Source organism: Saccopteryx bilineata, chromosome 6 (assembly GCF_036850765.1).
Source record: "Saccopteryx bilineata isolate mSacBil1 chromosome 6, mSacBil1_pri_phased_curated, whole genome shotgun sequence".
In the NCBI taxonomy this organism is placed as follows: domain Eukaryota; kingdom Metazoa; phylum Chordata; class Mammalia; order Chiroptera; family Emballonuridae; genus Saccopteryx; species Saccopteryx bilineata.
The window spans coordinates 208,280,024-208,308,020 of NC_089495.1; the positions used below are offsets into that span (position 1 = coordinate 208,280,024).

At 53.8% G+C, this 27,997-nt stretch overlaps 3 protein-coding genes and 1 long non-coding RNA gene across 10 annotated transcripts in view; 2 read left to right on the top strand and 2 right to left on the bottom strand.

Moving 5' to 3' along the window:
- DNAAF9 (dynein axonemal assembly factor 9) overlaps nucleotides 1-14,768 on the bottom strand; it is a 95,464-nt gene extending 80,696 nt beyond the window's left edge. For both annotated transcript variants that reach the window (XM_066237076.1, XM_066237074.1), the window contains exons 1-2: nucleotides 14,589-14,768; nucleotides 286-365 (exon numbers count right to left, since the gene is read on the bottom strand). In XM_066237076.1, coding sequence (XP_066093173.1) covers nucleotides 286-365; nucleotides 14,589-14,671 — 163 coding nt within the window. In that variant the 5' untranslated portion in view covers nucleotides 14,672-14,768. The remainder of the gene's footprint in view (nucleotides 1-285; nucleotides 366-14,588) is intronic.
- Nucleotides 4,453-11,243, top strand: LOC136309074 (uncharacterized). Its single transcript, XR_010726219.1, has 3 exons — nucleotides 4,453-4,903; nucleotides 8,968-9,214; nucleotides 11,107-11,243. It is a non-coding gene; the product is annotated as an uncharacterized lncRNA (long non-coding RNA).
- FAM217B (family with sequence similarity 217 member B) lies at nucleotides 13,748-27,997 on the top strand. Of its 6 annotated transcripts, none has more exons than XM_066237100.1 (6): nucleotides 13,795-13,832; nucleotides 15,579-15,758; nucleotides 20,312-20,431; nucleotides 25,628-25,739; nucleotides 25,873-25,958; nucleotides 26,632-27,997. In XM_066237100.1, the coding sequence occupies exon 6, from the start codon at nucleotides 26,636-26,638 to the stop codon at nucleotides 27,791-27,793; it is 1,158 nt and encodes a 385-aa protein (XP_066093197.1). In that variant the 5' UTR covers nucleotides 13,795-13,832; nucleotides 15,579-15,758; nucleotides 20,312-20,431; nucleotides 25,628-25,739; nucleotides 25,873-25,958; nucleotides 26,632-26,635; the 3' UTR covers nucleotides 27,794-27,997. The 6 variants fall into 6 exon arrangements, with proteins under 6 accessions (XP_066093199.1, XP_066093197.1, XP_066093198.1 ...); XM_066237101.1 differs by lacking the exon at nucleotides 13,795-13,832 and adding an exon at nucleotides 15,058-15,276; XM_066237102.1 differs by lacking the exon at nucleotides 15,579-15,758 and having other exon boundaries at nucleotides 13,748-13,832.
- On the bottom strand, nucleotides 20,425-22,797 carry PPP1R3D (protein phosphatase 1 regulatory subunit 3D). Its single transcript, XM_066237113.1, has one exon. It carries the CDS (start codon nucleotides 22,289-22,291, stop codon nucleotides 21,386-21,388), a length of 906 nt encoding a protein of 301 aa, XP_066093210.1. The 5' UTR covers nucleotides 22,292-22,797; the 3' UTR covers nucleotides 20,425-21,385.

Consider the following 27,997-nt stretch of genomic DNA (forward strand, 5'->3'; position numbering starts at 1 on the left):
TTAAATCACAAATAAATGCCCAGCCCTGCCGCTCCAGGGCCCCGAGCAAGCCTGTTGAATCTCCCAGCATCTGTTTCCTCTTCTGCGATGAAGGGGCCACACTGCCCCCCGAGAGGGAGTGCCTGCTCTGTGGTGGGGGCTCCCGGGAACGAGAACGAGTGCGGGGGGGCGCGGGGGGCACACTGACCCCCCCCCCATCTCGCCGCGACGCTACCACCCGTATCTTCCCGCGAACAGAAGCCCGGCTGCGCCGGCCCTGGGCGCCCACCGGGGAGAAGCACTGACCGAGGATGCAGAGGATGCCGTCCGGCCGAGACTTGCTGCTCTGGGTCAGGATGCTCTGGACCTGGCGGAGTCGGCTGCAGCTGCAACGAGAACACAGACGGCCCCCTGAGTGCCAGCGGAGGGGAGGGACCTGACATTGGGGACGGGGACAGGGACGTCCTTGTCTGGCTCTGGTCCCCACAGACAGCTCCCTGAGGGCCAGCGGAGGGGAAGGACCTGACCGTCGGGGACGGGGACGTCCTTGTCTGGCTCTGGTCCCCACAGACGGCTCCCTGAGGGCCAGCGGAGGGGAAGGACCTGACCGTCGGGGACGGGGACGTCCTTGTCTGGCTCTGGTCCCCACAGACGGCTCCCTGAGGGCCAGCGGAGGGGAAGGACCTGACCATCGGGGACGGGGACGTCCTTGTCTGGCTCTGGTCCCCACAGACGGCCCCCTGAGTGCCAGCGGAGGGGGAAGACCTGACCGTAGGGGACGGGGACAGGGACGTCCTTGTCTGGCTCTGGTCCCCACAGACGGCTCCCTGAGGGCCAGTGGAGGGGAAAGACCTGACCGTCGGGGACGGGGACGGGGACATCCTTGTCTGGCTCTGGTCCCCACAGACGGCTCCCTGAGTGCCAGTGGAGGGAAAGGACCTGACCGTCGGGGACGGGGACGGGGACATCCTTGTCTGGCTCTGGTCCCCACAGACGGCTCCCTGAGGGCCAGCGGAGGGGAAGGACCTGACCCTCGGGGACAGGGACATCCTTGTCTGGCTCTGGTCCCCGAACCACAGGGCGAGCTGGGAAGTGTTCCCTTCTCTCCCGTCTTCCAGAAGTGATACGGCCTAGAATCGGCCAGAACACTTGAGTGTGAACGGCGGACCACCCGCTGGATGGTCAGCGATTCTCCGGGTCCGCACAGGACGAAGCCGGAGGCCCTCGCACGGGCAGCGCCAGGCCACACAGGGGCCGGCGGCTCAGCACAGAGACGGCGTCTCATTTTGGGGGGATGATCGAAGAGTTTCCAGACTGCTCTGTCCTGGGGAGACAGTACGATCATCGCCAGTCTATCAAAAACCGATAAAAGAACCCCAAACTAGTGTGAGGACCCAAACCAAGCTCCGATTTGCCACGTGAGCGTCCGTCAGCACAGGGCACGGGGCTCCCGTTCCGGTGCAGATCTACCCTTCCCTGGGCCGCAGGAATATCCCCCCCTCCCTCACAAGGCCCAGGAGAGGCACGCCCAGACGCTGGTATCGCTTCTGAAGCCCCCGCTCTCCACCCCAAGCCTCCCCTTCCTGGCAATCCCAGAGGGGAGGTGCTCCACTTCCCGATGCTCCTGCAGGCCCAGGACCTCCCTCCGCTCTCCGGCCCTGGCACTGCTGGAATTATTCACATTTCTCCGACAGGCACTGCTAGAATTATTCACATTTCCCCGACCGGCACTGCTGGAATTATTCACATTTCCCCGACCGTCAGTGGATTTCCAGGCCTGACACCTTGTTATCAACCAAGATTCTCCACACGCCGACGACACGAACTGTCCCATCCACGACCTTCGGACTGGGCCCCACCCCCACCCCTCTCTGAAACGGCTCTGGTGACACCGCCCTCCCCTCACCCCAGCCACCCCCGTTTCTGGCCGACGACACTATTCCCCTTCTCAGATCCCTTCTGATGTCCCCACGCCCCAAGTCACCCACTCCACGACCTAGTAGTGCCCGTTACCCATTATCACTGTCTTCCCTCAAGAGCTTCGCCATCTCGCCCCGGGCCGGGTGGCTCCGTCAGGCAGAGCGCTGTCTAGATAGATGTACCAAGGTGGCGGGTTCGATCCCCAGCCAGGGCACGTACAAGAATCAACCAGTGAATGCATAAATAAGCGGAACACCAAACTGACGTTCCTCTCTCTAAAATCAATCAGTAAATAAAAGATTAAAAAAAAAACTTCACAATCTTCCATCAAATACCAAACCCAAAGATAGTTCCAAAAAACAAAAACAAAAACAAAAAACCCAAAGCAAAACAAGAATACTATCTACCATGAATATAGATATAAAACCCCTTAATAAAATAGCAAATAAAACTCAAATACATGCTGGCCTGACCTGTGGTGGCACAGTGGATAAAGCATCAACCTGGAAACGCTGAGGTTGCTGGTTCAAAACCCTGGGCTTGCCTAGTCGAGGCACATATGGGAGTTGATGCTTCCTGCTCCTCCCCCCTTCTCTCTCTCTCTCTCCCCCTCCCCTCTCTATAATGAATAAATAAAATCTAAAAAAAAAAAAAAGTTACAAATCTAAAAAAAAAAAAATTAAAAAAAAACAAAAAACTCAAATACACGCTAAAAGAATTACCGCAGGTCCTCATAACATTGTTATAACGTTGATGAGGGAAAAAAAAAACCCATTCCCAGCCAGGGCCACTGTCTGTGTGGAGTTCGCCGTCCCCACCAGCCAGGGCCACTGTCTGTGTGGAGTTCGCCGTCCCCACCAGCCAGGGACCCTGTCTGTGTGCAGTTCGCCGTCCCCACCAGCCAGGGCCCCTGTCTGTGTGGAGTTCGCCGTCCCCACCAGCCAGGGCCACTGTCTGTGTGGAGTTCACCGTCCCCACCAGCCAGGGCCCCTGTCTGTGTGGAGTTCGCCGTCCCCACCAGCCAGGGCCGCTGTCTGTGTGGAATTCGCCGTCCCCACCAGCCAGGGACCCTGTCTGTGTGGAGTTCGCCGTCCCCACCAGCCAGGGCCGCTGTCTGTGTGGAGTTCACCGTCCCCACTCACGTGTGTGCAGGTTTCTCTGGGGACTCTGTCTGGCTTCCTCCCACAGCCCAAAGACGTAACAGGACGTGAACCGGGTGTCTGAACCGTCCCAGTCTGAGGGAGTGTGAATGTGGGGGGGGGGGTGTGAGTGCACCCTGCAATGGGAGGGGTCCTGTCCGGGGCTGGTCCCTGCCTTGCACCCTGAGCTGCCAGGAGAGGACCCAGCCACCCGAGACCCTGGACGGCGTCACGTGGGTTGGACAAGAATGACCCAACTTGTTTGTATTTATCTTTCTTAAGTGGGTGCACAGCTCACATTTTACTTCAATGTTTAAATATTAGAAGTGTTTTGGGTCTGTACTTACAAGTTTGTTGATAATATATATATACCAAAGGAACGTAACTCTTGTTTCTGTCAATTAGCCTTCGGTAATATTATATAGTTTTGCTATGCGCTGTTTACCATCAAGTCGCGGTTTCCAAGAACCTATCCTCTGCCCAAGAGGGGCTTTATCTCAGGGGTGCAAGGCTGGTTCACAGGAGTAAGTCGATCAGTGGAATCCATCATACTGACAGGCTAAAGAAGAATAAGAAACCTCCCACAACTGAGAGAGAGGGGCCATGATGTCTGCAAATCACTCGAAGAAGGTTTTGAGAAAAGATGAACGAGGAAAAGAAAAGAAATAAAAATAACACACATATGACAAAACGTTAAAAACTGTTGAATCTAGGTGGTGGATGTAACGAGCATGCATTGTACTATTATTCATTTACCTTTTTTTCTTGGACACTCCGGACGTTCTCGTAATGAAAACGCGGGGGCAGGAGTGGCGTAACTTAGGGTTTTAGAGGCAGCAGGAAACTCTGAGAGGACCGAGATGGGAACCAGCAAACGTGCTTTCCCTGGGAAATGGCTGTCTGTCCTGTCCCACCCACGAATGGCTGTCTGCCCCCCCCCCCCCCACTGCACATAAGGCTGACCCCTGCGATCACTCTCCACGCTGGAAATGATATTTCATTGAGTTGCTCCTTTGGCCTATGTCCCAACCCATCTGGACAGCCAGCTGACCGCCGGCCAAGGTTAACCAAGAACCCTCTGGTTTTCAGGCTTAATAAGAAGCCAGGTGACAAAGGCGTAAACAGATCATGTGACCAGGAAACAAATGGCCCCCCCACGGCCACCGTGGAAAGCCAAGGTGATCCCGAGCGAGCGCAGACACAAAGGGAGTTTCTTTCCTACGAGGACCCTGGCCACCCACAGGGGAGCCACGGGAAGGGCAGAGCGTGACCCCAAGTGCCGTCTCTCACTTCCCCGTCCCCTGCGTACAGCTCGAGTCAGTTCTCCTCGGCTCCCCAAACTTAATCTTTAACCAGACACAGGCTGTTACTTGTCACTGAACCATTAAACTCGGCACTTACCGAAATACTTGCCTATCTGAGAACAGCAGCAGGGACGGCCTGGTAAGAGCGTGTGCAGAAAACCCCCGTCGCCCACGATCCAGTGCCCGGACCGCACGCTCTGCACGCCTTCACTAATCCACATCAGCGCCTTTTTTGGACCACGCGCCTAAGATACTAACCTGTTACACCTTTTTATGAAAGAGAGAAATGTTACCTAGAAAACTACAGTCTCTGTTGTGCCTAACCCCTAGAGGTCACCTTTATGAGCTTGTTGTAGTCACTTTTTTTTGCCTTTTAGATATTTTTTATTTATTCATTTTTATTAGAGAAACAGAGAGGAAGGGGGGGGGGGAGATAGAACAGGGGGAGGAGCAGGAAGCATCAACTTTCATATGTGCCCTGACCAGGCAAGCCTGGGGTTTTGAACCGGTAACCTCAGCGTTCCAGGCCGATGCTCTATCCACTGCTCCACCACAGGTCAGGTGAGTCATTTTTGTTTGTTTGTTTTGGGTTAGAGAGAGAGAGAGAAAGAGAGACAGACAGAGACAGAGAGACAGGAAAGGAGAGAGATGAGAAGCATCAATTCTTTTTTTTTTTTAATTTTTTTTATTTATTCATTTTAGAGAGGAGAGGGAGAGACAGAAAGAGAGAGAAGGGGGGAGGAGCTGGAAGCATCAACTCCCATATGGGCCTTGACCAGGCAAGCCCAGGGTTTTGAACCGGCGACCTCAGCATTTCCAGGTCGACACTTTATCCACTGCGCCACCACAGGTCAGGCAGAAGCATCAATTCTTCATTGCAGCACCTTAGTTGTTCATTGATTGCTTTCTCATATGTGCCTTGACCTGGGGGCTACAGCAGACTGAGGGACCTCTTGCTCAAGCCGGCGACCTTGGGCTCAAGCCAACGACCTTGATCTATCCAGCAATTTTTGGGCTCAAGCCAGTGACCATGGGGTCATGTCTATGATCTCATGTTCAATCCAGCAATCCCACCCTCAAGCTGGATGAGCCCACTGTCAAGCCAGCGACTTCGGGGTTTCGAACCTGGGTCCTCCTCGTCCCAGTCCGACGCTCTATCCACTGCGCCACCGCCTGGTCAGGCAGTCTCTCTCTCTCTCTCTCTCTCTCTCTCTTTTTTATAATAGGAACTTTCCCATGTCCACCAGGACCCTAGCTTCCAGCTCTACCTGAGCCCAGTCACCCACGACCTGTCAAAGACCCCCCTTGAGGACGCCTGCAGTTCACGTTCAATACGCTGTTCGCAGACTGCACCTCATCTCTCTTTCTCCTCGGACTCTGCCCCAGAATGCAGACCGACGACAGGATGGAGAAACGCAAGCCCACTCAGAAGCGGTTTGCCCAAGATCACGAGACTGAGCACAGACTCGCTGCACCAGAAGCCGGGGGACCAGACACCCCAACTCCGAACCCCTTCTCTCTGATACCCCTCACCGCCCCGACTCCCTGACAGTGAAGTGAGCCACAGAGATCATGCTTTTAAGTTCCAAACAGTCCTCTCTGTTCTTCCCACCTTCCGACTTTCGCGTGACCGTTAATTCACTGACCGCCGCTTCTAGCACAGTTACGGTATCCACTGCCAAGTTTATTTTCTTGTCTGTCTGTTCTACATTTTCCTGGCTCCTTACAAATGAAGAACAAACACGGAAAACTTTATTTTTTGCCTGTTTTCCCTCCATACTTGATGCCAACCTTTTGCTTTTCGTAACTGTACCGTTAAAACACACATACACCTTCTCCTCATCCGTATGCTCTTGTGTTCTGAATGTTTTACAAAGCGAAGTCTCACACCAACCTGATTCACCTTATCATAACAATCTGGTGTGACTCTTTCAGCAGAAGATATAATTAGGGTGAGTTTTTTCGTGGGGAGGGTGGGAGTTTGTTCTTACATAAAATCGTAATTATGAGGTATGCGACTCGGGCCCCTATTGCAATTCATGCCTACACCTATTTCATGGATCTGGGTCCACAAGACACTCTCACCAAGTAACTACACTCAAGAGCGTCTGGAGAGGCTCCCCACCGCAAACGGCAAACCATCTCCCAGAGGTCTCCGCTCACTACCCGCCCGGGTTATAGCCTCTGATTTCCCGTCTTCTCCCTTCTCTCCACCGTCCTCTGGGCCTCGCCTCACACGGCCCGCAATTTGTGACCTCGGTCTCACCAGTCTTCTTTCAGCAAGTGTCCACGATGACTTTCCCTCACTGCTCTGGACTATTTGTTAAAAGCATGCTCAATCTAAAGGCGACGCAGAACCCTGGACCCGATCTTGAACGGACCAAAAAAAAAAAAAAAAAAAGGTATTGGTGGGAAGAGCCAAATAAAGTCCTGGAGCACCGAACTCCCAAGTCGACAGAAGCGTCGAGTCAACCGAAGGCCTGGGCCGCTAGGAACTTCCCGGGGTTGATGAACGCGCCACGGTTACGGCGCAGACGTGAGCACCAGGGAGAGGAGGCTGGGTCGAGGCGCTGTAGGCATGCTCGGTGCCATGGCGGCAGCTCATCTGTGAACCTAAAATTACTCTAAAGAAAAAAGTCGAAAACACAAAGCATGCCACCTGAGCTGGCGTCCCTAAACTAAGGCTCCAAGTCGCAGCGAACAGTTTCAAATAACCAAGAGGCAGACTCTCTTCTGTTCTTTTTTTTTTTTTTTTTTAAATGTCAATGAAAAAAAAAAATCAATAATTTAGGCTGTGTTCACCTGGAGGGCTTCTGCATCTCATTCACTCCTCCTCTGAAAAAGAACCAGGACATTAGAGCAGAGCCCACAAGCTAGGAAACACTGTCAGCGTGCTGTGCACTATTAATGCCACAATGCCGGGTCCTCAGCGAAAAGGCACAAGAGAGAAGCCAGACACTTAAGACCCCTGGGCCAGAAATATGGCCATAAAAGCTTAACTCAGCTATCAGCGTCTCCTTCTGTGGGCTCCACACCAAGGCTCCCTGGCCGGCACCCAAGCCCAGTACACTGGGGGTGAAACGTCACATTTCCAGACATACAAGGTCAGCCAGGAGAGCCTGGCTCTGCATTTTGAGTTTCCTCAAGGCAGCGATCCCCTGTGTCACATCCACAGCGATGCTTTCTGGAGACCTGTGCACCCAAGAGCACCGTGGGCACGGGCACCCGGCCAACATGAGCATGGCCCCGAGAGAGAGCCCGCCTCTGTGCGACCTGACCTCCGAGGCCTCTGTGGAGCGCCGGCCCCAGGACCTGCCTTCTCCCCGCCTGGCAGACAACCACGACTCTTCATCCTCTGAACATCCGTGAACGTCACCTTCGTCCGCAGCTTCGCCTGCGACGCTTCTCCACTCGCTCCATAAATAACCACCCCAAGCCGTGTTTCATAATCGCTAACGACCGCCGTGCGCATTCCATGAGTGCCGACCGTAGGCAACACCGATCTTAGCGCCAGGGCCAGCGCTGGGGGACACGGCAGTAAAATACCGTCCCATCCCTTTGGTAACTTCCAGGGTAAAGAAGAAGGTCCTTCCTGACGGGTCCCCTTTAACAGGGAAGACATCCGACCTTGTACATGGCCGTGTTTTCCAAACGCCGGTCCATGGGCTGGTCCGCGAAGGAGCGTGTGGAGATTCTAGACCAGGGGTCCCCAAACTCTTTACACAGGGGGCCAGTTCACTGTCCCTCAGACCGTTGGAGGGCCGGACTATAAAAAAAACTATGAACAAATCCCTATGCACACTGCACATATCTTATTTTAAAGTAAAAACAAAAAACAAAACGGGAACAAATACAATATTTAAAATAAAGAACAAGTAAATTTAAATCAACAAACTGACCAGTATTTCAATGGGAACTATGCTCCTCTCACTGACCACCAATGAAAGAGGTGCCCCTTCCGGAAGTGCGGCGGGGGCCGGATAAGTGGCCTCAGGGGGCTGCAGTTTGGGGACCCCTGTTCTAGACCCAAGGGTCTTAGTCGAATTCCTTTATGCTCTGTGTGATTTCTGCGTTAGTGGTCCCTGAAGGAATTCTCCTATGCTCAGTGTCCCCCCCGGGTAAACAGGTAGAAAGCCACTGGACCAGAGGGGCCCCGCACAGGAACCCCCTCCTCAGACAGTTTTGCTGGAGCTTGACACCCCTCAGGGATTCTCCAGGCTGTGCGGAAGGTCAAACTCGGAGAGCCTGAATGTGTGACCAGCCTCTGTTCTAACCTCGCTCCTTCCTGGGACTGTGGCTGGACCCAGAATTCTGGGTGGGGACCCACTTTCCTTCAGAAGGCACTGCCTGCTCCATTCTCCCCTACCCCCCAGGTTTCCGATGCTGTAGTTCCTGACCCTGTGTCTACGTGGGTGAGTTGTGGACATTCTTTCGTCTTGACTGTGCTCGAAATTCTCGGGACCATGTGCCCTGGCACGGCTGTTTCTAAATGAATTGTGCTGGATTCTCGGAGAGTCCTTTTACTCTGGACACTCACGTCCTTGGGCTTTGAGAAATCTCACTTTATTTGTCATGATTTCTGCACGCCATCCATCACCCCCCCCCCTTCTCTCTCCTTGTTACAGACAGCTTCAGACCTCTGGGTCGTCCTACCCTCCACATTCCCTACGGATTTTGGATTCTGGACCACTGTCTTGTTTTGCTATTACTGCTCCCACCTTAACTCACGGTAACCTCGGCATGCACAGAGACGCCTTCCGCTGTCCTCGCCCCTCAGTTCCTGTACCTGCGCCTTCCAGCGATGTCCTCTGTCCCACCTCAGCGTTTCCTGCCCACAGGGCCCACAGCCAGGCGGCTCAACACGGCTGAAGGGTAAGCACCCACGCGCCTGGTCCCCACCCTCCTGGCGGGACACTGTGCCTCACAGACTTCCAACACCTCCCGACTCTGTGTTTCTGGCCGAGGGGCGGGCTTCCTTCTCACTGAGCTGAACACACAGAATTAATCAGAAGGGGACTTCCTCTCTCTCCCATCTCCAGGCCGCCACCCACCAGCACCAGCTCTGTATCCCTGTAATGGCCACAGATGAACTGTCACCGCACTCACCTAGCCTGAGGCTAGCATATCCATTGATGGCCTTAGATCCCGTTCTCTCTCACCTATTCAAGGGCTTTGTCCTCCCCAGCCACTGTCCTTTCCCTCTCTTCAATCACTGTGTGGCTCTCAGGGGCAGGAGACCACTTTTCCTCAGGAGCTGGAAGACACTCCTGTGTTTCCTCCATGGGCCACCCCGGGGGCCTGGATGTGGGTCCTCTCCTCCATCCGCACTGGCTCTGGATGTCTGTCCTCTCCTCCATCCGCACTGACCCTGGATGTGTGTCCTCTCCTCCATCCACACTGACCCTGGATGTGTGTCCTCTCCTCCACCCACACCGACCCTGGATGTGTGTCCTCTCCTCCACCCACACCGACCCTGGATGTCTGTCCTCTCCTCCACCCACACCGACTCTGGATGTCTGTCCTCTCCTCCGTCCGCACTGACCCTGGATGTCTGTCCTCTCCTCCACCCACACCGACTCTGGATGTCTGTCCTCTCCTCCGTCCGCACTGACCCTGGATGTCTGTCCTCTCCTCCGTCCACACTGACTCTGGATGTCTGTCCTCTCCTCCGTCCGCACTGACCCTGGATGTCTGTCCTCTCCTCCGTCCGCACTGACTCTGGATGTCTGTCCTCTCCTCCGTCCGCACTGACCCTGGATGTCCTCTCCTCCGTCCACACTGACCCTGGATGTCTGTCCTCTCCTCCGTCCACACTGACCCTGGATGTCTGTCCTCTCCTCCGTCCACACTGACCCTGGATGTCTGTCCTCTCCTCCGTCCACACTGACCCTGGATGTCTGTCCTCTCCTCCGTCCACACTGACCCTGGATGTCTGTCCTCTCCTCCGTCCACACTGACCCTGGATGTCTGTCCTCTCCTCCACCCACACTGACCCTGGATGTCTGTCCTCTCCTCCGTCCACACTGACCCTGGATGTCTGTCCTCTCCTCCGTCCACACTGACCCTGGATGTCTGTCCTCTCCTCCACCCACACTGACCCTGGATGTCTGTCCTCTCCTCCACCCACACTGACCCTGGATGTCTGTCCTCTCCTCCGTCCACACTGACCCTGGATGTCTGTCCTCTCCTCCGTCCACACTGACCCTGGATGTCTGTCCTCTCCTCCGTCCACACTGACCCTGGATGCCTGTCCTCTCCTCCGTCCGCACTGACTCTGGATGTCTGTCCTCTCCTCCGTCCGCACTGACTCTGGATGTCTGTCCTCTCCTCCACCCGCACTGACCCTGGATGTCTGTCCTCTCCTCCACCCGCACTGACCCTGGATGTCTGTCCTCTCCTCCGTCCACACTGACTCTGGATGTCTGTCCTCTCCTCCACCCACACTGACCCTGGATGTCTGTCCTCTCCTCCATCCACACTGACCCTGGATGTCTGTCCTCTCCTCCGTCCACACTGACCCTGGATGTCTGTCCTCTCCTCCGTCTGCACTGACCCTGCATCGCTGTCTAGTCTCCCAGCTGTCCATAAAGATCTGGGAGTCAGCAGCCCATGGGGGCGGTGTCTCCGGTCCCGGTCTCTCTCCTGAACTCCAGACTTAGACACCTAACTGCCTACCCAGTATCTCTGCGTGGGTATCTATCGATCAGCAACTCAACACGAACAAGGCCAAAACCGAACTCTTTTCTTTTCTCCTTCCTCCACAGGTGGGCTCTTTCTCCCGTGTTCCCAAATCAGTAAATGGCAACCCCGTTCTTCCAACAGCTGAGCCCAACATTGACCGGCGGGCCCTTTTACATGATCGCACCTTCAGCCCCCCTTCTTTCTCAGTATTCACTTATCACCACTCTGCAGTACAATTTGTATTTTTTTTTTTTTTTTGTATTTTTCTGAAGCTGGAAACGGGGAGAGACAGTCAGACAGACTCCCGCATGTGCCCGACTGGGATCCACCCGGCACGCCCACCAGGGGCGACGCTCTGCCCCTCCGGGGGTTGCTCTGTTGAGACCAGAGCCACTCTAGCGCCTGGGGCAGAGGCCAAGGAGCCATCCCCAGCGCCCGGGCCATCTTTGCTCCAATGGAGCCTTGGTTGCGGGAGGGGAAGAGAGAGACAGAGAGGAAGGAGAGGGGGAGGGGTGGAGAAGCAGATGGGCGCTTCTGTGTGCCCTGGCCGGAAATCGAACCCGGGTCCCCCGCACGGCAGGTCGACGCTCTACCGCTGAGCCAACCGGCCAGGGCCAATTTGTATTTTTTTTTTGGTCCCTTTCCACTTACCAGGGGCCCGCCTTATTTGCTTGGAGCCACAACACCTAGCACAGAGTATGTTGGATTACTTGTATCAGGAGGCAGGGAGATCAAACACATCCTGAGCAGGATCTGAGGGCCTCGCAGAGAAAGATTTTTGAAGCAGGCAAGGACAGCCGGCTATCTCCACTGGTTCCTGAGCGCCGGTCACGAGAGCTGCTTGGTGAATAAACAACTGCACAAGCTCAGCGGCTTGACTCGACAAAAGTTTACTTCTTGCTCACTCTACGTGCCGAACATGAAATCACCGGGAAGCTTGCTTGCTTGCTCTGGGCCCCAAACTGATGGCCACCGACAGTCTCCATAACAAAAGGGAAGAGTATGGTAAACTGCATACCAGGAGGCCCAGGCCATCATTCCTGAGTCCGTGACACTGAGCTGAAGCAACTGGCAAGGCCGTACCCAAACCCAACTTCAAGGGACACACAGGCACAATGGTACCACACACCCGGGAGACAGAAACCAACATTATCTGATGGACAGCACGCGCTAATGACTACCAGACCCTTAAGAAGAGGCTTCTTGTGCTAAAGCGACAAGATGTTTAACTCCTGATCTCTCTCTCCCTCATCTGAGAAAACAAACACCACTGCCCAGACACACACTTGCAAAGTACTATCCACGGGTCTCCAGGAATGTCACCTCACCAGTTAGGCCTGCCTCGTTCATCACTCAGGAGTCCAGAGCGCAGCAAAGAAGCCCGTGCAGGGAAGAGCTGAGCCCACACCGGCTAGAAACGCTCAATGTCAAAAGCCAGGGAAAAGCTTGAAAGGGGCTAAGAAAAAGCACGTTCGGTTTCTTTTACCAGAGGCATCAAACAGCCGGGTCTCGGGGTTCCTCACGCTAACAAGTCTCACTCAAGCCACTCGGTGGGAGAGTCCTAGTTTGATTAGTCAAGTTAAGCAACATTTATCTTTTTAACATAAAAACACGACTTAAAAGAAAAAAAAAATGGTGTACCCCTGCCAGGCTTCTGGAAACGGGGAAGACAGTCGTTCTTTTTCGAGGGTGGATTTTACTGGGGAGTTCTTCCCCCCCCCTCCGCCCCTAAAAGTCTCAAAGACTCAAGATTCCTAAGCTCCAGATGACCTGGGATGAACCCCAAGTCTACACAGAGCCTAGATTTAATAGATGGCCGCTCCAAGTTCTAAAGTATGCTGCGCAGTTTCATTCCACATCAAGTTCAATAGTTTCTAACAGTGGCTGGCTGCCCGAAATGTTAGGACGTTAGAGGGTGGACTGGAGAGATGGTTATCCTACGAAACTGGCCCTGGCCCTGGCTGGATGGCGCGGTCGGTTAGAGCATCAGCCCAAAGCACAGAGGCTGTGGGTTCGATCCCCAGTTGGGGCACATACGAGAACAGATCCATGTTCCTGTCTCTCTCTGTCTCTCCATTCCTCTCTCGCTGAAAGCAATAAATAAAAATTTTTTTAAAAAATCAGTTAAACACTTGGAACTGTAAAGGTCACAAAGAATTCCACTGAAAGGCCGGAGCAGGAATTCAAACAAGGTCACCTGACAAATGAAAAGCAAACGACTCCTACGGTGCCACCACAGGAATCTAGCCTCACCTCTCCCATCCTTTATTCATTCAACAAACATGCATTAGTTGCTGGGGTCCCGGAACGAATGCCAGAAAGAGAGGAACAGGATTCTAAGATTTAGTTTCTTGCTCTCCATGAATTTGGTTTAGTTAAAACAAAACAAAACAACAACAACAAAAGACAGATCGGTGAGCAAATAGTTACAAAAAACAAAACCAACCATGCCTTCATCACCCTAGCAAAGATGAAGGAAAAGCCGTTCTAACCTCTAAGTTCACAGTCTCCATTAAGGGAACAATAACATACTTGCTTTCCTAAGTGGCTAAAATGGAGAAAAAAGTGAACCAAAACAAAAACAAAACCCAGCAACCTTCCTCTGGGTTAACAGCAATGTAGCAGTCAGTCCTGAAGCCCATTTCTCCCTCCCTCCCTCCCTCCCTCCCACTCAATGGTCTCTGCAGCAACACTTCCATCATTCCAGCCTCCACACTCCGCGCAGCTCCTTCACAAACAATGCCCAGACTATCAAGGTCAGCCCCCAAAGCGCAAGAAGCAAAAACAGGATCCTCTTTATATTGAAAGGGTGCGTGGAACCCTTCCCCAATATCCCCTTCCCCATCCTGAGAGGCCCCCAGCAGTTCTTTCTGTCTCTGGGCTCAGGGGCCTGGGGTCCACCGCTTTCGGGGTTCCCGGGCCTCTGTTGCCTAGGCATCCGGTTAGTTTCCCTTCCTGCGCCCCGAATGACCTTCCAGCTCCCTGCGACCTGAGCTCCCCCATTGTGGAGCGAGAGAGCGTCGCGCTGCAGGTTGGGCAGGGGGAGGTGAGGCAATGCGCCAGCGGGTGGATGCTGTTTGTCCGTGTGGAGGGTCGGAAGGAGGGTACCCCCTGGGGAAGAACCTCTGTCCAGCGGAGAGGCTCTAGAGGAGCCCTACGATAGGCAAGCCGGTTCTAGGGCAACCCATTTGGGGGTTTTATACAGGGGCGCTCTTATGGGGGCAGGGGTCTCTAGCGGTTTCTGAGGGCAATGACCTATAAGGCAGGCCAGTGACCTAGCCATGAAGAAGGCACTATGGAGAATCTCTATAGGGACATCCTCGCTGGGGGAGACCTTCTCTGGGGGTAGGGGTGTCCCAGTCGGGGGTCCTTCCCAGGGAGCCGTTGTGGGAGGTTCCACACAGGCCGCCGTTCCTGGGGAAACGTTCCTCAAGGAGCCGTTTAAGCAAAAATCATCCGCAAGGAAGCCATGCCCGGCCACGCCCTACGCCGGGAGGCGTCGCCGGACCCCAACAACCCGCAATCCCTGGCCTGGCCACCCCTCTGCAGCCTCGGTCCCGCGTACCTGACAGAGGGCGACCCGCGGCCGGGGCCGCCGGGGGACCGTGCGCGGGGCAAGCCCAGCCGGCGCGGGGGGTACACGTCCATGGCGACGGGCGGCGGGCAGCGGAGGCGAATGGGCCGCGGGGAGGGTCGCGCAGGCCCGCGGGGCGGCTCCGGGGCTTCTGCGGCCGGGCGGGGCGACCGGGCGTGCCGGGTGGGTGGGCGGGCGGGGGGCGCGGCACGCGGGGGCACGTCGGGGGCGGGGGCGGAGTCGGGGGCCAGCGCCGACCGGGCGGGGGCGTGGGGGCGGGAGCGCGGGCGCAGGGCGCACGGGGCGCAGGGCTGCGCCCTCCTCCGGCTGCGCGATGTCCCCTCGCGGGAAGCTGGGCTCGTGGGTGCCCGGAGCTAGGGCTCCCGCGCCGCGGAGGGGCACTCTGCGCCGCGCCCGCAGCCACGCACGCGGACGCGCCCGGGGGTGGGGCCTCGCCTCGCCCCGCCCCGTGGAACCGGCTTCGGCCTGGAGCAAAGCCTCGCTCGCTCTGCGGCAGCCGGGTTCCCGGACCGCACCGGGTCCTGAGCACCTCCTTAGGTCCCTGCTCGCTTTCCGTGGCCTCCTGGACCGGCCGGACCGGGCCGGTACCTCGCTACCGTGTCCTAACTCGCGGCTAATCGATGGCACACGCTCCCTTTAAACACCTAGCCGACCTCGGGTTAGTAGTGCGCGTCCGGCGGTGCGCAGGGTATCGGCATTAGAGGATCCGGAGGTCCCAGAGGACCCCGGCCCTTTCTCTGTTCACCTCTTCGCTTGACCCATTTCCAACTGCAGGGCCATAATCAAGGCCTAATCCACCGAGCCCCGGTGCTTTCGTGTGTAAAGTGGGGGAAAGACCCCGTTGACAGGGGATGCCGGGAGTCCCATGTAGACAGGACGTAGTGAGTGATTTTGTCTTGCGTCATGTACTGACACTGTAAGGATGCCTTAAGTGTCCTGTATTCATCTCTTTGCGGTCAGTGACACCTATGTTAAGAGCTACTTTTCCGCCGAGGGAATTGGCGCTGAAGTCGCTTAAATGGAATACTAGCTGAAAATCCTGCCTGCACAAGTAAGACGTCTTGGACAATGGATGTGGTGTCTCCAGCGGGTTTAACTGAAGGAAGACCAAAAGAAGGGAGTGAAAATAAAAAAAAAAAGGTAATTATATATATTTATATTTTAATATTCAAGGGAGAAAAGGCTTCTGGCTCAAGTTCAAAGTCGTGAACAAGATATTTAGAGATAACCTGACGTCAGTACACAGACTCTGAAAACAGCCAATCAGCGACGGCCTCACTCCCAGTGGCTGCGCTTGAAAATCAGCCAGTCAACAACGGCTTCACTCCGGTCACCAGGCTTCTGAAAGTTAGTAAATCAATTACGGCCCCAAGCTTCTGAAAGCCGGCCAATCATGGACAGCTCCACGTCCCAGACCACAGCCAATCAGCCAGCGCCTCACTCCAGGGACCAAGCTTCCGAGAGTTAGCCGGTCCTCCGTTGCCTTGCAACGGTGACCACATAACGGAGCTGCAAGTCCGTCCATCGCTGGACGCTCCCGCTTCTGAAACGGCCAATGCCTGAACGCCAGGCTTCCCCAAACCTATAAAATCAGCCCTCGCTGGGTTTAAGGAGACTGTGCCTGCCTGGGCCGGACGCTCGGTGGTTAGAGCATCTTTTCCAAGTGCTTGGGTGGCCCGTTCGATCCCCTGTCGGGGCACATACAGGAACAGATCAATGTTCCTGTCTCTCCCTTCCTCTCTCTCTAAAGTCAATAAAATAAACATTATTTTTTTAAACAAAAGGAGACTGTACCTTACAAGTATAGCTTTCCTTTGGTGACCTATGAGAAATTCATTTTTTTTTTCTATCAGATACTGAGTTCAACATTTCTCCACCCCCCCCCACCCCCCGCAAGTCTGAAGTTCGTAATCCTTTCAAGATTCAATTCTTGCCGTTGTTTATGAGGTTGGACTTGTGACAAATGCAATGTCGCAGCCATGAGACTTATCAAAGACAACCTTTTCAGGTCTTATGATGGTTGCCATTATTATTATTATTATTATTATTATTATTATTATTTTACAACTTCTATGGCTATGTTCATAACGTGGTGCATTCACCACCACAACCAGTTTTAGAACATTTCCGTTACCCCAACCAGAAACCCTATGCCTTTTAGCAGTCATGACCCCGTTTCTCCCCAACATCCCAGGCTTGGGCGACCACTAATCTTTCTCTCTACATATGGATCTGCCTATTCTGAACATTTCTTAAAAACAGAATCATACAATATGTGATCCTTTGTGACTGACCTATTTCATTCAGCATAATTTTTCCAAGTCTCATATATGTTGTTCACATGTACCAGAATTTTATTTTTATGGTCGAATAATATTCCAATGCATGGATATATCACATCTTTCTTATCCATTTATCAGTTGGCAAACATTGGGGTTCTTTCCACCTTTTCTATGTTTTTTAGCTAAGGCTGCTATGAACATTCTTATAGAAGTTTTTGTATGGATGTGTTTTCAATTCTCTTGGGTATATAACCTAGGAGTGGGATTACCGGGTCATATGGTAACTGTTGAATCTTTTTTGTTGTTGTTTTGTATTTTTCTGAAGTTAGAAGCCGGGAGGCAGTCAGACTCCTGCATGTGCCGGACCAGGATCCACCCAGCATCCCACCAGGGGGCGATGCTTTGCCCATCTGGGGCGTTGCTCTCTTGCAACCAGGGCCATTCTAGCGCCTGAGGCAGAGGCCACAGAGCCATCCTCAGTGCCTGGGCCAACTTTGCTCCAATGGAGCCTTGGCTGAGGGAGGGGAAGAGAGAGACAGAGAGGAAGGAGAGGGGGAGGAGTGGAGAAGCAGATGGGTGCTTCTCCTGTGTGCCCTGGCCGGGAATCGAACCTGGGACTTGCACATGCTGGGCCGATGCTCTACCACTGAGCCAACCGGCCAGGGCCTCTGTGTAATCTTTTGAGGAACTTCCAAACTGTTTCCCAAAGTGGCTGCACCGCTTTACATTCCCAGCAGCAACAGATGCAAGTTCCAATTTCTCCACATTCTCACCAATGTGATTACCCATCTTTTTTATTATAACCATCCTAATGGGTGTGAGTGGTATCTCATATACATATACATATACATATACATATACATATACATATATATAGTGGTTCATTTACATTTTATTTTTTATTGAGGTAACGTTGGTTTATAACACTTACATAAGTTTCAGGGACACATCATGGTTTGACACCGTGCTCTCCCCACCGTCACTGTGGTTTGGGTTTGCGTTTCCTTGCTAGCCAACGATGTCGGACATATTTTCATGTACTTGTTATTGGCCATTTGTATATCCTTTTGGAAAGTGTCTTTTCAGAGCTATTGCCCATTTTTATTGGGTTGTCTTTTTATTACATTGTAATTGTTCTAGATCAGGGGTCGGGAACCTATGGCTCACGAGCCAGATGTGGCTCTTTTGATGGCTGCATCTGGCTCACAGACAAATCTTTAATAAAAAAATAATAATGTGGCCCTGGCCGGTTGGCTCAGTGGTAGAGCATCAGCCTGGCGTGCGGGGGACCCGGGTTCAATTCCCGGCCAGGGCACATAGGAGAAGCACCCATTTGCTTCTCCACCCCCCCCTCCTTCCTCTCTTGTCTCTCTCTTCCCCTCCCGCAGCCAAGGCTCCATTGGAGCAAAGATGGCCTGGGTGCTGGGGATGGCTCCTTGGCCTCTGCCCCAGGCGCTAGAGTGGCTCTGGTCGCGGCAGAGCGACGCCCCGGAGAGGCAGAGCATCGTCCCTGGTGGGCGTGCCGGGTGGATCCCGGTCGGGCGCATGCGGGAGTCTGTCTGACTGTCTCTCCCCGTTTCCAGCTTCAGAAAAATACAAAAAAAAAAAAAAAAAAAGAAAAAAAAAAGGAAAAAAAATAACGTTAAAAATATAAAACATTCTCATGTATTACAATCCATTCATTTCCTACCGCTCATGTTCATGGTTGCGGGTGGCTGGAGCCAATCACAGCTGTCCTCCAGGACAACACTAAATTTTTATTGGATAATGTGTAAGGTGCACAGGTCGTTGTATGGCTCTCACGGAATTACATTTTAAAATATGTGGCGTTCATGGCTCTCTCAGCCAAAAGGTTCCCGACCCCTGTTCTAGATACAAGGCCCTTATCAGATATATGATTTGCAAAAAATTTTCTTCCATTCAGTGGGTTGTCTTTTTACATTCTTGTGTCCTTTGAAGCACAACTTTAAAAAAAAAATTTCGATGATACCCATTATTCTATTATTTTCTTTAATTGTTTGTGCTTTAGTGTATAATTTAAGAAAGCATTGCCTAATCCAAGGTCATGAGGACTTACCCTCACATTTTTTTTATTTTTATTTTTATTTTTTATTTTTTTTATTTATTTATTTTATATTTTTTTATGTGCCTTGACCGTGGGCCTTCAGCAGACCAAGTAACCCCTTGCTTGAGCCAGCAACGTTGGGCTAAAGCTGGTGAGCTTTTTGCTCAAACCAGATGAGCCCTCGCTCAAGCTGGCAACCTCGGGGTCTCGAACCTGGGTCTTCCGCATCCCAGTCCGACGCTCTATCCACTGCGTCACCGCCTGGTCAGGCTTTTTTTTAAAGACTTTAATAGTTTTGGCTCTTACATTTGGGTATTTGATCCATTTTCAGTTAAACTTTATATTTAACGGTGTCGGTAAAAGTCCAACTTCACTCTTTTGCGTGTGGCTATACAGCTGTCTCAACACCATTTCTTTGAACAGACTATTTTCGCCCCATTGAATTGTTTTGGAAATTCTATTTGAATTTCCACAGATTACAAGATTCTCTACATGCCTTTATACAACGATACATTTGGCACTCTAACTTCCTTACGTGAATACTCTGGACAATTGTCTTGCACTCTGGGTTGGGGCCAAGGACATAGTGGCCAGGGCCCTCACAAGCTTGCTGACCTAATTGGACAGTTTTGTTATAACAACAGGAAATGAAACCAGGCCTCTCTCTCTCTTGCATGTCAATGGAAGTGCTAACAGCCAAAGGTTGTTTAGTTTAATCGCAATGTTTTAGACCAAAATTCAGTGTTCTTAAATGAGAAGCTACTCCCTCTAGATCAGAAAGCCTCCTTCTCCTTGGAATTTTAAAAACACAAAAGCTGCCATTATGTAATAGACAAATTGCTTGAAAGGCAAAATGCATCCTTTCCATTATTGACTTAACAAATGCAAGCAAGCATTTAAAAATTTAGAGTTAATTAACCAGTGACAGCTTTCACAAACTGACCACACTGGATTCACGCGTACCATAATGAAACTTCACAAGTTGCAGGCCTTGTCTGATGAAGCTGGGTTTTCACACGTCAGTGACAGCACCTGGTGTCAGCGAAGCCATCACTCAGCACCAAAAGACATCACCAGTCACTGTGACACTCTGCAGGGGACAATGGCCTTGACTTCTTAGTTGGAGATCTTTCTTTTCTTTCTTTTTTTTTTTTTACAAAAGAAAAGCATTTAACATTTTCAAACTGGGAAACAAGTCCAGACAATATTAGAAACACTCTGATCTGAAGGCACAAGGAATAAAGTTGGCAGGTAGCAGATAAAACCGGGCATAGATAGATAGATAGATAGATAGATACAGTCGAACACAAAAAGGTATAAATATTTGTGAATTATTTTTCCTCCAGGGCTCTGGCCATTGCTGAAAACACCTTGTAATTCCACGCGGTGTCTTGACCGCTGCAAGATGACTGCTGGGGTCCTCTGACGCTTAAGAAGACATAAAAAGAGTCATCACCCCCAAAAAGGTAATCTAAAAGGGCTTTGTTGCCTGAAAAAAATTCAACGCCTTGAGGCAGAGCTTCTTATCACATTTAGGTTGTTTCCAAACTAAACAGAATGGCCCAATAACATGCAGACGCATAATTATCAAACAGGCACCAGGGAAATGCACAGAGGGGAGAGGAGAGGCTGCCTAGAACGGGCTGTTTCGCTCTTTTACAAATGTCAAGCTCTCCCCTCTCTCTCGGCTGTGATGTGGGAGACACGCAGCCCGGCGGGGGCGGCCTGGACGCCTAAGAATGGTTGTGTGGTGACTAAGGAGGCACAAATTCCTTGCCTATTAATAGTTTCCCGCTGCAAGAATCCCTCAGACATTGGCAAGCACACCTGGTTTCAGGTTTTCCTTGTCCCAGGACAGGAATGCCTCAAAGGACCATGATGTGGAGGGGGGTGGTGTCACACTGCAGCACAAATACACAAGACTGGTTTTTTGTTTGTTTGTTTGTTTTGCTTAGTAAATCCAGAATGTTCCTGAGAAGGCATCCATTAAGGGTAAAAGGTCCCAGCATCGCAATGATAATAAATAACACCTAGGTCCACAGAGACCCCATCACAACACAGGTGAAAGCACCAGGCCCTCCCAGCAGGAGGACACAGGCCTTCCCCCGCAAACCGCGCCAGAGCCCTGTCCAGAGGTCCAACACTTCCATGTACCTACCCACCAGCACCGGGCCGCAGCCTGTGACAACACTGAGCCTTCTGTCTGCCCGAAGCTACTTTTTACAGCAAGTGACACACACATTTCATGTAGCTGTTAGGATGGCCCCTGCCAGGGGACCTTGCAGCAGGATGTGAGATCAGACGTAGGTTTGGGGACGGAGTGTAAGGAAAGGCAATCACCTCTTCCGTGAGAGCCCAGCTAGGAAGTGACTGCCAGGGTGGCCTGGGTGCCGAGGCGCCGGGTCCCTGACCCCCGTGGCTCAGATAAAGTGGATCCAGCTCTCTTCGCACTCCCCGCGGGGCATGCGCAGCTCGTGCTTGCCGCACGTGAGGCTATAGTCGCGGCCATCGTTGTTGTCCCAGTACTCGGCGCCGGCCACGCGGTAGCGCAGGGCGAAGTGCACCTGGGAGCCTAGAGCCAGCAGGAAGGGCGGCACTGGGAAGCCAAAGGCGAAGACGTCCTCGGTGCCCTCCGAGTCCGCGGGTCCCCGCCACCTGGCTACGGCCTCGTGCGCACTGCGCCAGCCGGTAAAGGTGTATCGCACAGCCACCTGCTTCTCGAAGGCCAAATTGCGCACGCGCACCGTGCCACTGATGCCCAGGTCCGAGCAGGTGACGCGCTCCAGGCACACAAGCTGCCGCCCCAGGCGCTCGTTGAAGTCGGAGGCTTCGATGGGAGGCTGGAAGTCGGGCACCAGGCACTGCAGGGTGAATTCCAGGTCTTGTCTGCTACAGCATAGGTCCGAGTTGATGGCCAGACGCGACAGCACGTGCAGTGGCACCGACGGGTCGTCGCCCTCGTTGAACACCTTGACCTGCGTCAGCTCCAGGCCCAGTGCATCGGCGAAGCGCACACGGTGCTGCCTGCTGCAGCCCGGCCGGCACGCGGCTCCCGAGGCGCCCGTGGCCTTCTGGCGGCGCTCAGGCGAGCTGGGCAGCGAGACTGCCCGGCGCGTGATGATGGGTCTCAGGCTGGGGTCGCAGCCGGACGGTGCGGACCGCTGCTGCAGCCGCGGCGCGCTGCCCGGACTCCCGGGGGGCCGCACAGGCCGCCGCTCAGGGGCCGCGCTGCCGTCCAAGTCCGACAGGCAGCCGAAGCTCCGCAGGACTAGCTTCCGGGACCCCAGGGCGCGGGGCAGGACCGCGGAGCTGGAGCTTCTGGACATGGCCCAGCCGGCCCCCGGGGCAATGGGGGTACGAACCGGAGAGGGCAGACTCCCGACCCCGCCTCCGCTACCTCGGCAGTGTTCCCAGTCGTATTCAGGAGTCCCCTAGTGTCGGGAAAACCGCAGCTTGGTTAGAAACCCTGGGGCCCGGGGCGCGCCTCCCTCCTCTGCCACCTCGTATCCTTGAGTCCTCTCTCAGGTCTTCCCGTTTCTTGCTGCGAAAACAGAGCTTGTTTCCCAAGAGATGAGGGCTATCTCCGGGGCAAGGTCTTCGAGGCCACCCGGGGAGCGCAGGGTGGCACCTCTTCTCGCCTCCTTTTAGGTTCTTCTGGGAAGGTGGTGTTGGTAGAGCGGCCCCTCCCACCTTCCTCCGGTCCGCGACGTGACTTACATGGCTGCAACTTGTCCGGGTGCAACTTCCCGGCGAGCCTCCGCCCCGCCCCCCGTGACGCCGCCCGCGCGCGCTGGCTCCTGGCTCCTGCCCGCGGGAGCGCCGCCGGGGAGCCCGGGCCGAGCTGCGCGCCGCCGCGGCCGGGCCGCCCTCGTGCCGCGCCCCTGCCGCAGGGCGCCGCCGAACGGCCTCCCCGCCCCCCCCCCTCCTGCCCCCTTCCGTCACCCCCCTCCCCCGGGCCCGGGGAAGGAAGGCTGGCGGCCGCGTCACGTGTCATCGGCGATCGGGAAACAGGTCTGATCAATTTTATGTGCGTCTGCCTGGCCCGCGCGCCTGTCGATCGTAGATCTGTGTCGGCACCAACGAAAGATGAGGAAAATGCATGCTGCAGGGTCCTGGGATTTCTGGGTTACTGGGGGGCAGAGAGGGTGGGGGTGTGCGCAAAAACTGGCCTTTCCAGGGGTTGGTTCCCAGGCGCATTTTAAGCCTCTAGGCTGGCCAGCTCTTTGGACATAGGCACTGTCTCCCGGACCCTCGGCAGGACCCAGGGAGCCTCCCTGCGTAGATAAGCTTCTTGTCCACGCATCACCCACAATGCTTTGCCACCCAGGACGGCCAGCCAATTCCCGGGGGTGTGGAGGGGCAGTGCTGCTTCTGTCCATCTCCAGGCGCCAAGCCGGAGAAGAAGATGTGGGGACAGCAGTTAATACTCTGTGATGAAGTATGTAGCTGCCCTTAATCGGCCTTTCAGCGCTTGGGAAACATCTTTGTAGCCAGAATTTCGGACTTTTTAGCATTGTGCCTAGGCAAGGCCGAACCGTTAGGAAAACAGAACATGACTGAGCTCCTTTTCACCATCCTTGGGGCCCTGCAGGCATGTCCCTCGGTCACTTTGGGCAGAAAACGCAGAAGCCTAAGGGGGCAGTTTGGGGCCAGGAATTCCAGAGGGTTCCTTTTTACTACCCAGAGCAGACAGAAAAGGAAACTAATGAAAGAGGGTTGGTAAAGGAACATTCCGTGTATCTACAACCCATCAAGTCTGTTGATTATGGCATCATTCATTGATTGTGAGAGCCCAGGTGGGATGTTTGTCACCATCCTGTGTACACTGACAAAAAGGCGTGCACGCTTATGGTGACCAGAACTACAGCGAAGTTTCAGGAAGAAAATAAACACCTTCTATAATCCCACCTCTCTCTCCTGTTATGGAGGCAGGCCTACTACTGAGTAAAGTATTCACTTTTCACCTGACCAGGCGGTGGCGCTGTGGATAGAGCATCGGACTGGGATGTGGAAAGACCCGGGTTCCAGACCCCGAGGTCGCCAGCTTGAGCGCGGGCTCATCTGGTTTGAGCAAAGGTCACCAGCTTGGACCCAAGGTCGCTGGCTCCAGCAAGGGGTTACTCGGTCTGCTGAAGGCCCGCGGTCAAGGCACATATGAGAAAGCAATCAATGAGCAACTAAGGTGTCACAACTGATGATTGATGCTCTCATTTCTCTCCGTTCCTGTCTATCTGACTCTCTCTCTCTCTGTCCCTGTAGAAAAAAAAAAGTATTCACTTTTTAAATCAAGGCGCTTTGGGGACACTCAGGGCAGTGTCGTGCGACCTGAGTCAACAGAATTTCATAAAGAGACAGGACGATCTGATGGGTGTTAATATATATTGATAATCTTTTAATGGATTGGTGTGATAGCATGGAAAGCGAGCTTCCCCAACAGAGTGGAAGCTCCCTGAGAGCTGGGATATGGCGGTAATCCTGTCACTTTCTAGATGCTTCTGTAATTATTATGAATGAGGGAATGATTGGCTATAGGAACTTTGGAGTAGCACCCGACCTCGCCTCATGTATTTCCTCAATGTGTTAATTCCAAGGAGACCGTGTGTGTGTGTGTGTGTGTGTGTGTGTGTGTGTGACTCCACTCACAGCATTTATAGTGGTGCGATCTCTTATCCAATACCCACTGTGGAAAACAAAGCAGAAAAAAATTAAACTGTAAACGTAAGGCCTATCCCCCACTGATACTTTATTATTATTATTTTATTTTTTATTTTAGTGAGACGAGGGGAGGCAGAGACAGACTCACACATACACCTGACCGGGATCCACCGGGCAAGCCCACGAGGGGGCGATGCTCTGCCCATTTGGGGCGTTGCTCTGCTGCAACCAGAGCCATTTTTTAGCACCTCAGGCGGAGGCCATGGAGCCGTCCTCAGCACCCGGAGCCAACTCACTCCAGTGGGGCCATGGCTTCAGGACGGGAGGAGAAGAAAGAGAGAGAAGAGAGAGGGGGGAGGGGTGGAGAATCAGATGGACTCCTCTCCTGTGTGCCCTGACCAGGAATTGAACTGGGACATCTGTACACTGGGTTGACCCTTTGTCACTGAGCCCACTAGCCAGGGCCCCACCGGTATTTTAATACTTTGCACATATTTAAAAACAAGCAACTGAAAACCAGCCCGGTACTGGACACCGGCCCACGTACAGTCAACACTCACTGATTTTGCTCCATCCTGGCATTGGAATGTTCCAGAGAAGGTCCGCATGGGCCCTGGGCAAGGATCACAGGCAGATTCCAAAATCTGTGAAGCGTTCCTTATTTTTAGAAACAAACTTTGAGATACAGAGAACAACCTGATGGTTGCCAGGTGGGAGGGGAGTGGGGGGCATGGGTGAGAAGGGGGGAGAGATGAAGAGGTGCAGACCACCAGTTACAACATTAGTCCTGGAGAGACGTTCAGGTACAGCACAGGGACTATACTCCCCAACATCCTCATAACCGTGGACGGTGTCAGACGGGTACTGGACCCTCCTTGACGTTACATAAATGTCTCCTCGCCGCATTGTACATCTGAAACGAATACACTCCTGTATGCCAACTGTACTTGAAAGGTGAATTAAGAAAGCAACCCCAACTTACTGACACAGAGTTCTGTTGCTTCTAGTTCCGGTGGTGAGGAGTCCTTTCCAAATATAAGAGGAATAAAGAAGTCACTTCCGCAGGTGTCATCATCTTCCCGCAGTTTGAGCAAGAATATTTCAAGCGCTACAGAGAAGGTGATGTAACCTTGGGAGGAGGACCGTACTTAGATTGGTTCTGTTTTTCATTTGTTTGTTTCCCGTGCGCGTTCGTGGTATTTATTGCTGCATGTCTGATTTGGGTTTTTTTTTTGTTGTTGTTGTTTTTTAGACCGTCCATCCAACCCTAGAGGATGACCAGCCATGTGATTTTTTCAAGAAAGGGAGTAGGGTGAAGGAATCTCATCAGAAAAGCGGGTAAATGGATTTCATAGAACTGCTTTTAAACAGTATTTCATAGAACTGCTTTATCTTGTAACATCGTGTTCTCTCAGTCCTCTGGATCGACTCTGTGTGTTTGGAAAAAGAAGTGGCATGCCTCTGGATGAGACACATACACACACACACATATCTATATCTATAGATGTAGATAGATCTATGGACACCTATATCTATAGATCTATCTCTACCTCTATCTATATGTATCTTGTTGACACTTCATTTACAACAGGCGTGTAAAAGAAAGCCTATGGGTTTTACTTGTGAATATTGATCCTCACTAACAGCACAGGTTGAGCATTCTCTGACAGGTTCTTTCCAAACGAGTAGTTTTCAGAGTACACATGAGGGGCCTAGACTGGTAACATAAGCACTTCAAGCAGCGTTCCTGTCTTCCTTAAATGCTAATATTTGATGTAAGCTAGAACCCACCCATGCACTGCCAGCCCTGGGCTGGGGAGTGTTTCTGAGATGGAGTATTCCGGGAAGAACGGTGCTGGGCCCGGTCTGTAAGAACTGCCCACTCTGGGGGGCAGCTGAGAGGTCCTCCCTGTCCCAATGCCTCCTGGCAGCTAGAGCATTTGTTCATGATCGGTGGCAGGCAGGTGAGTTTTTGTCATGGCACTAAGCGTTGCGGTTTTATTTTTCGCAGCAGTATGGATGCTGGCCCGTCCTGGACTCAAGTGCAACGGTCGAAGAGCTCTTCAGGAAGAAGGCAGAGTAAGCTCCAAGCCCCCCGTGTTCCTTCCCGGCTGGACAGCAGCCTGTTAGGGGTCTCCCAGGCGGCGAGGGAGGAGCTTGGAGGAAGCACCTCCCCCCAAGGCAAAGCCGAAAGGAGTCCCCTGGGGTTGCCCCGCTGCCAGGGGGCCTCGGGGAGCCAGCTGTTCCTGGACTTCCAGTCCCTGAGGATCCTGAAGGAAGACTCCGACGAGGACAGTGCCAGCGACCTCTCGGACTCCGAGCGGGTTCCCATCCCTCCTTCTCCGCGCCCGCCTCCCGATCTCCGGCTGCGAGCAGAGGAAATCGACCCGGTCTGCTTCGATCGGGACCTGCACGCCGGGCAGGGCCACGCCGGGCCAGAGTACGGTTACCCTGACTTCCTGCCGCCGCCTTGTAACTGCTGGGACCTGCGGGACATGGCTGTGCTGGTGCACGCGGAGCACAGGCCCGGGGCCGTGCCGCGCGTGGGGGGGGCCCTGGGGAGGTACGTGGACAGGCTCGTTCAGCTCGAGTGGCTGCAAATCCAGACTGTCCAGGGCGAGAGAGGAAAGGGGGCCAAGGCCAGGCCAGCCGCCGGGGGGCCCGCGGGGCCTCTGAAAAGCCCGGGGAGGAGCAGGCTCGTGGCCAGTGGTGCCGTGGCCAGGGTCCACCAGGACGGGCCTCCCAAGACCGGCCCTTCGCGAAAGAAGGGCTTCTTTCCCCACGAAGAAGACCATCCGTCCTGCCACTGCTGTGAGACGTCCCTCAAGCCCCTGGACGTGCTGGGCGGTAGCAGGCTGTGTGCTCAGAAGCAAACCCTGGACGTGAGAACCGAGGACAAGAAGAAGAAACGCAGCCAGAGCCCCCGGCCGCTGCGCTGGGAGCCGGCGGGCAGCGACAGCGGCCCTCGGATGGAGAGCAGTGGGAACATCCGCGTCCCCAAGCAGCCCGTGCTGATCCTGGACCCCGCGGACGCCCACAAGGCCTCCAGGACGCCAGCGCGCGCCAACCTGAAGAAGAAGGGCACTGCCGACAGCTGCGGCCACGCCTCCCTCTCCGGGGAGAAGAAACTCCGGACCAATGGGGGCAAGCAGAACGCGCGTACGTCCCAATAGCGTCCTGAGCGGCGATCCACGGGGCACCTAAGGGTTAGAGCTCCTCCCCGCGGGGGGCCTAAGGGTTAGAGCTCCTCCCCGCGGGGGACCTAAGGGGTAGAGCTCCTCCCGAGGTGACCATACCGTGACATTTTGTGATTACTGCCATTTCAGGGGCTGCCTGGATCGTTCGTCGCCTCCCCCCATCTCCACTGCCCCGCCCCC

Excerpts from the sequence above, each read along its gene's own strand:
- PPP1R3D (XM_066237113.1), bottom strand. The coding sequence starts at position 22,291 with ATGTCCAGAAGCTCCAGCTCCGCGGTCCTGCCCCGCGCCCTGGGGTCC.
- FAM217B (XM_066237098.1), top strand. Across the intron at positions 25,740-25,872 it reads TTTCAAGCGCTACAGAGAAG|ACCGTCCATCCAACCCTAGA; the intron begins GTGATGTAACCT and ends GTTGTTTTTTAG. Across the intron at positions 25,959-26,631 it reads GAATCTCATCAGAAAAGCGG|CAGTATGGATGCTGGCCCGT; the intron begins GTAAATGGATTT and ends TATTTTTCGCAG.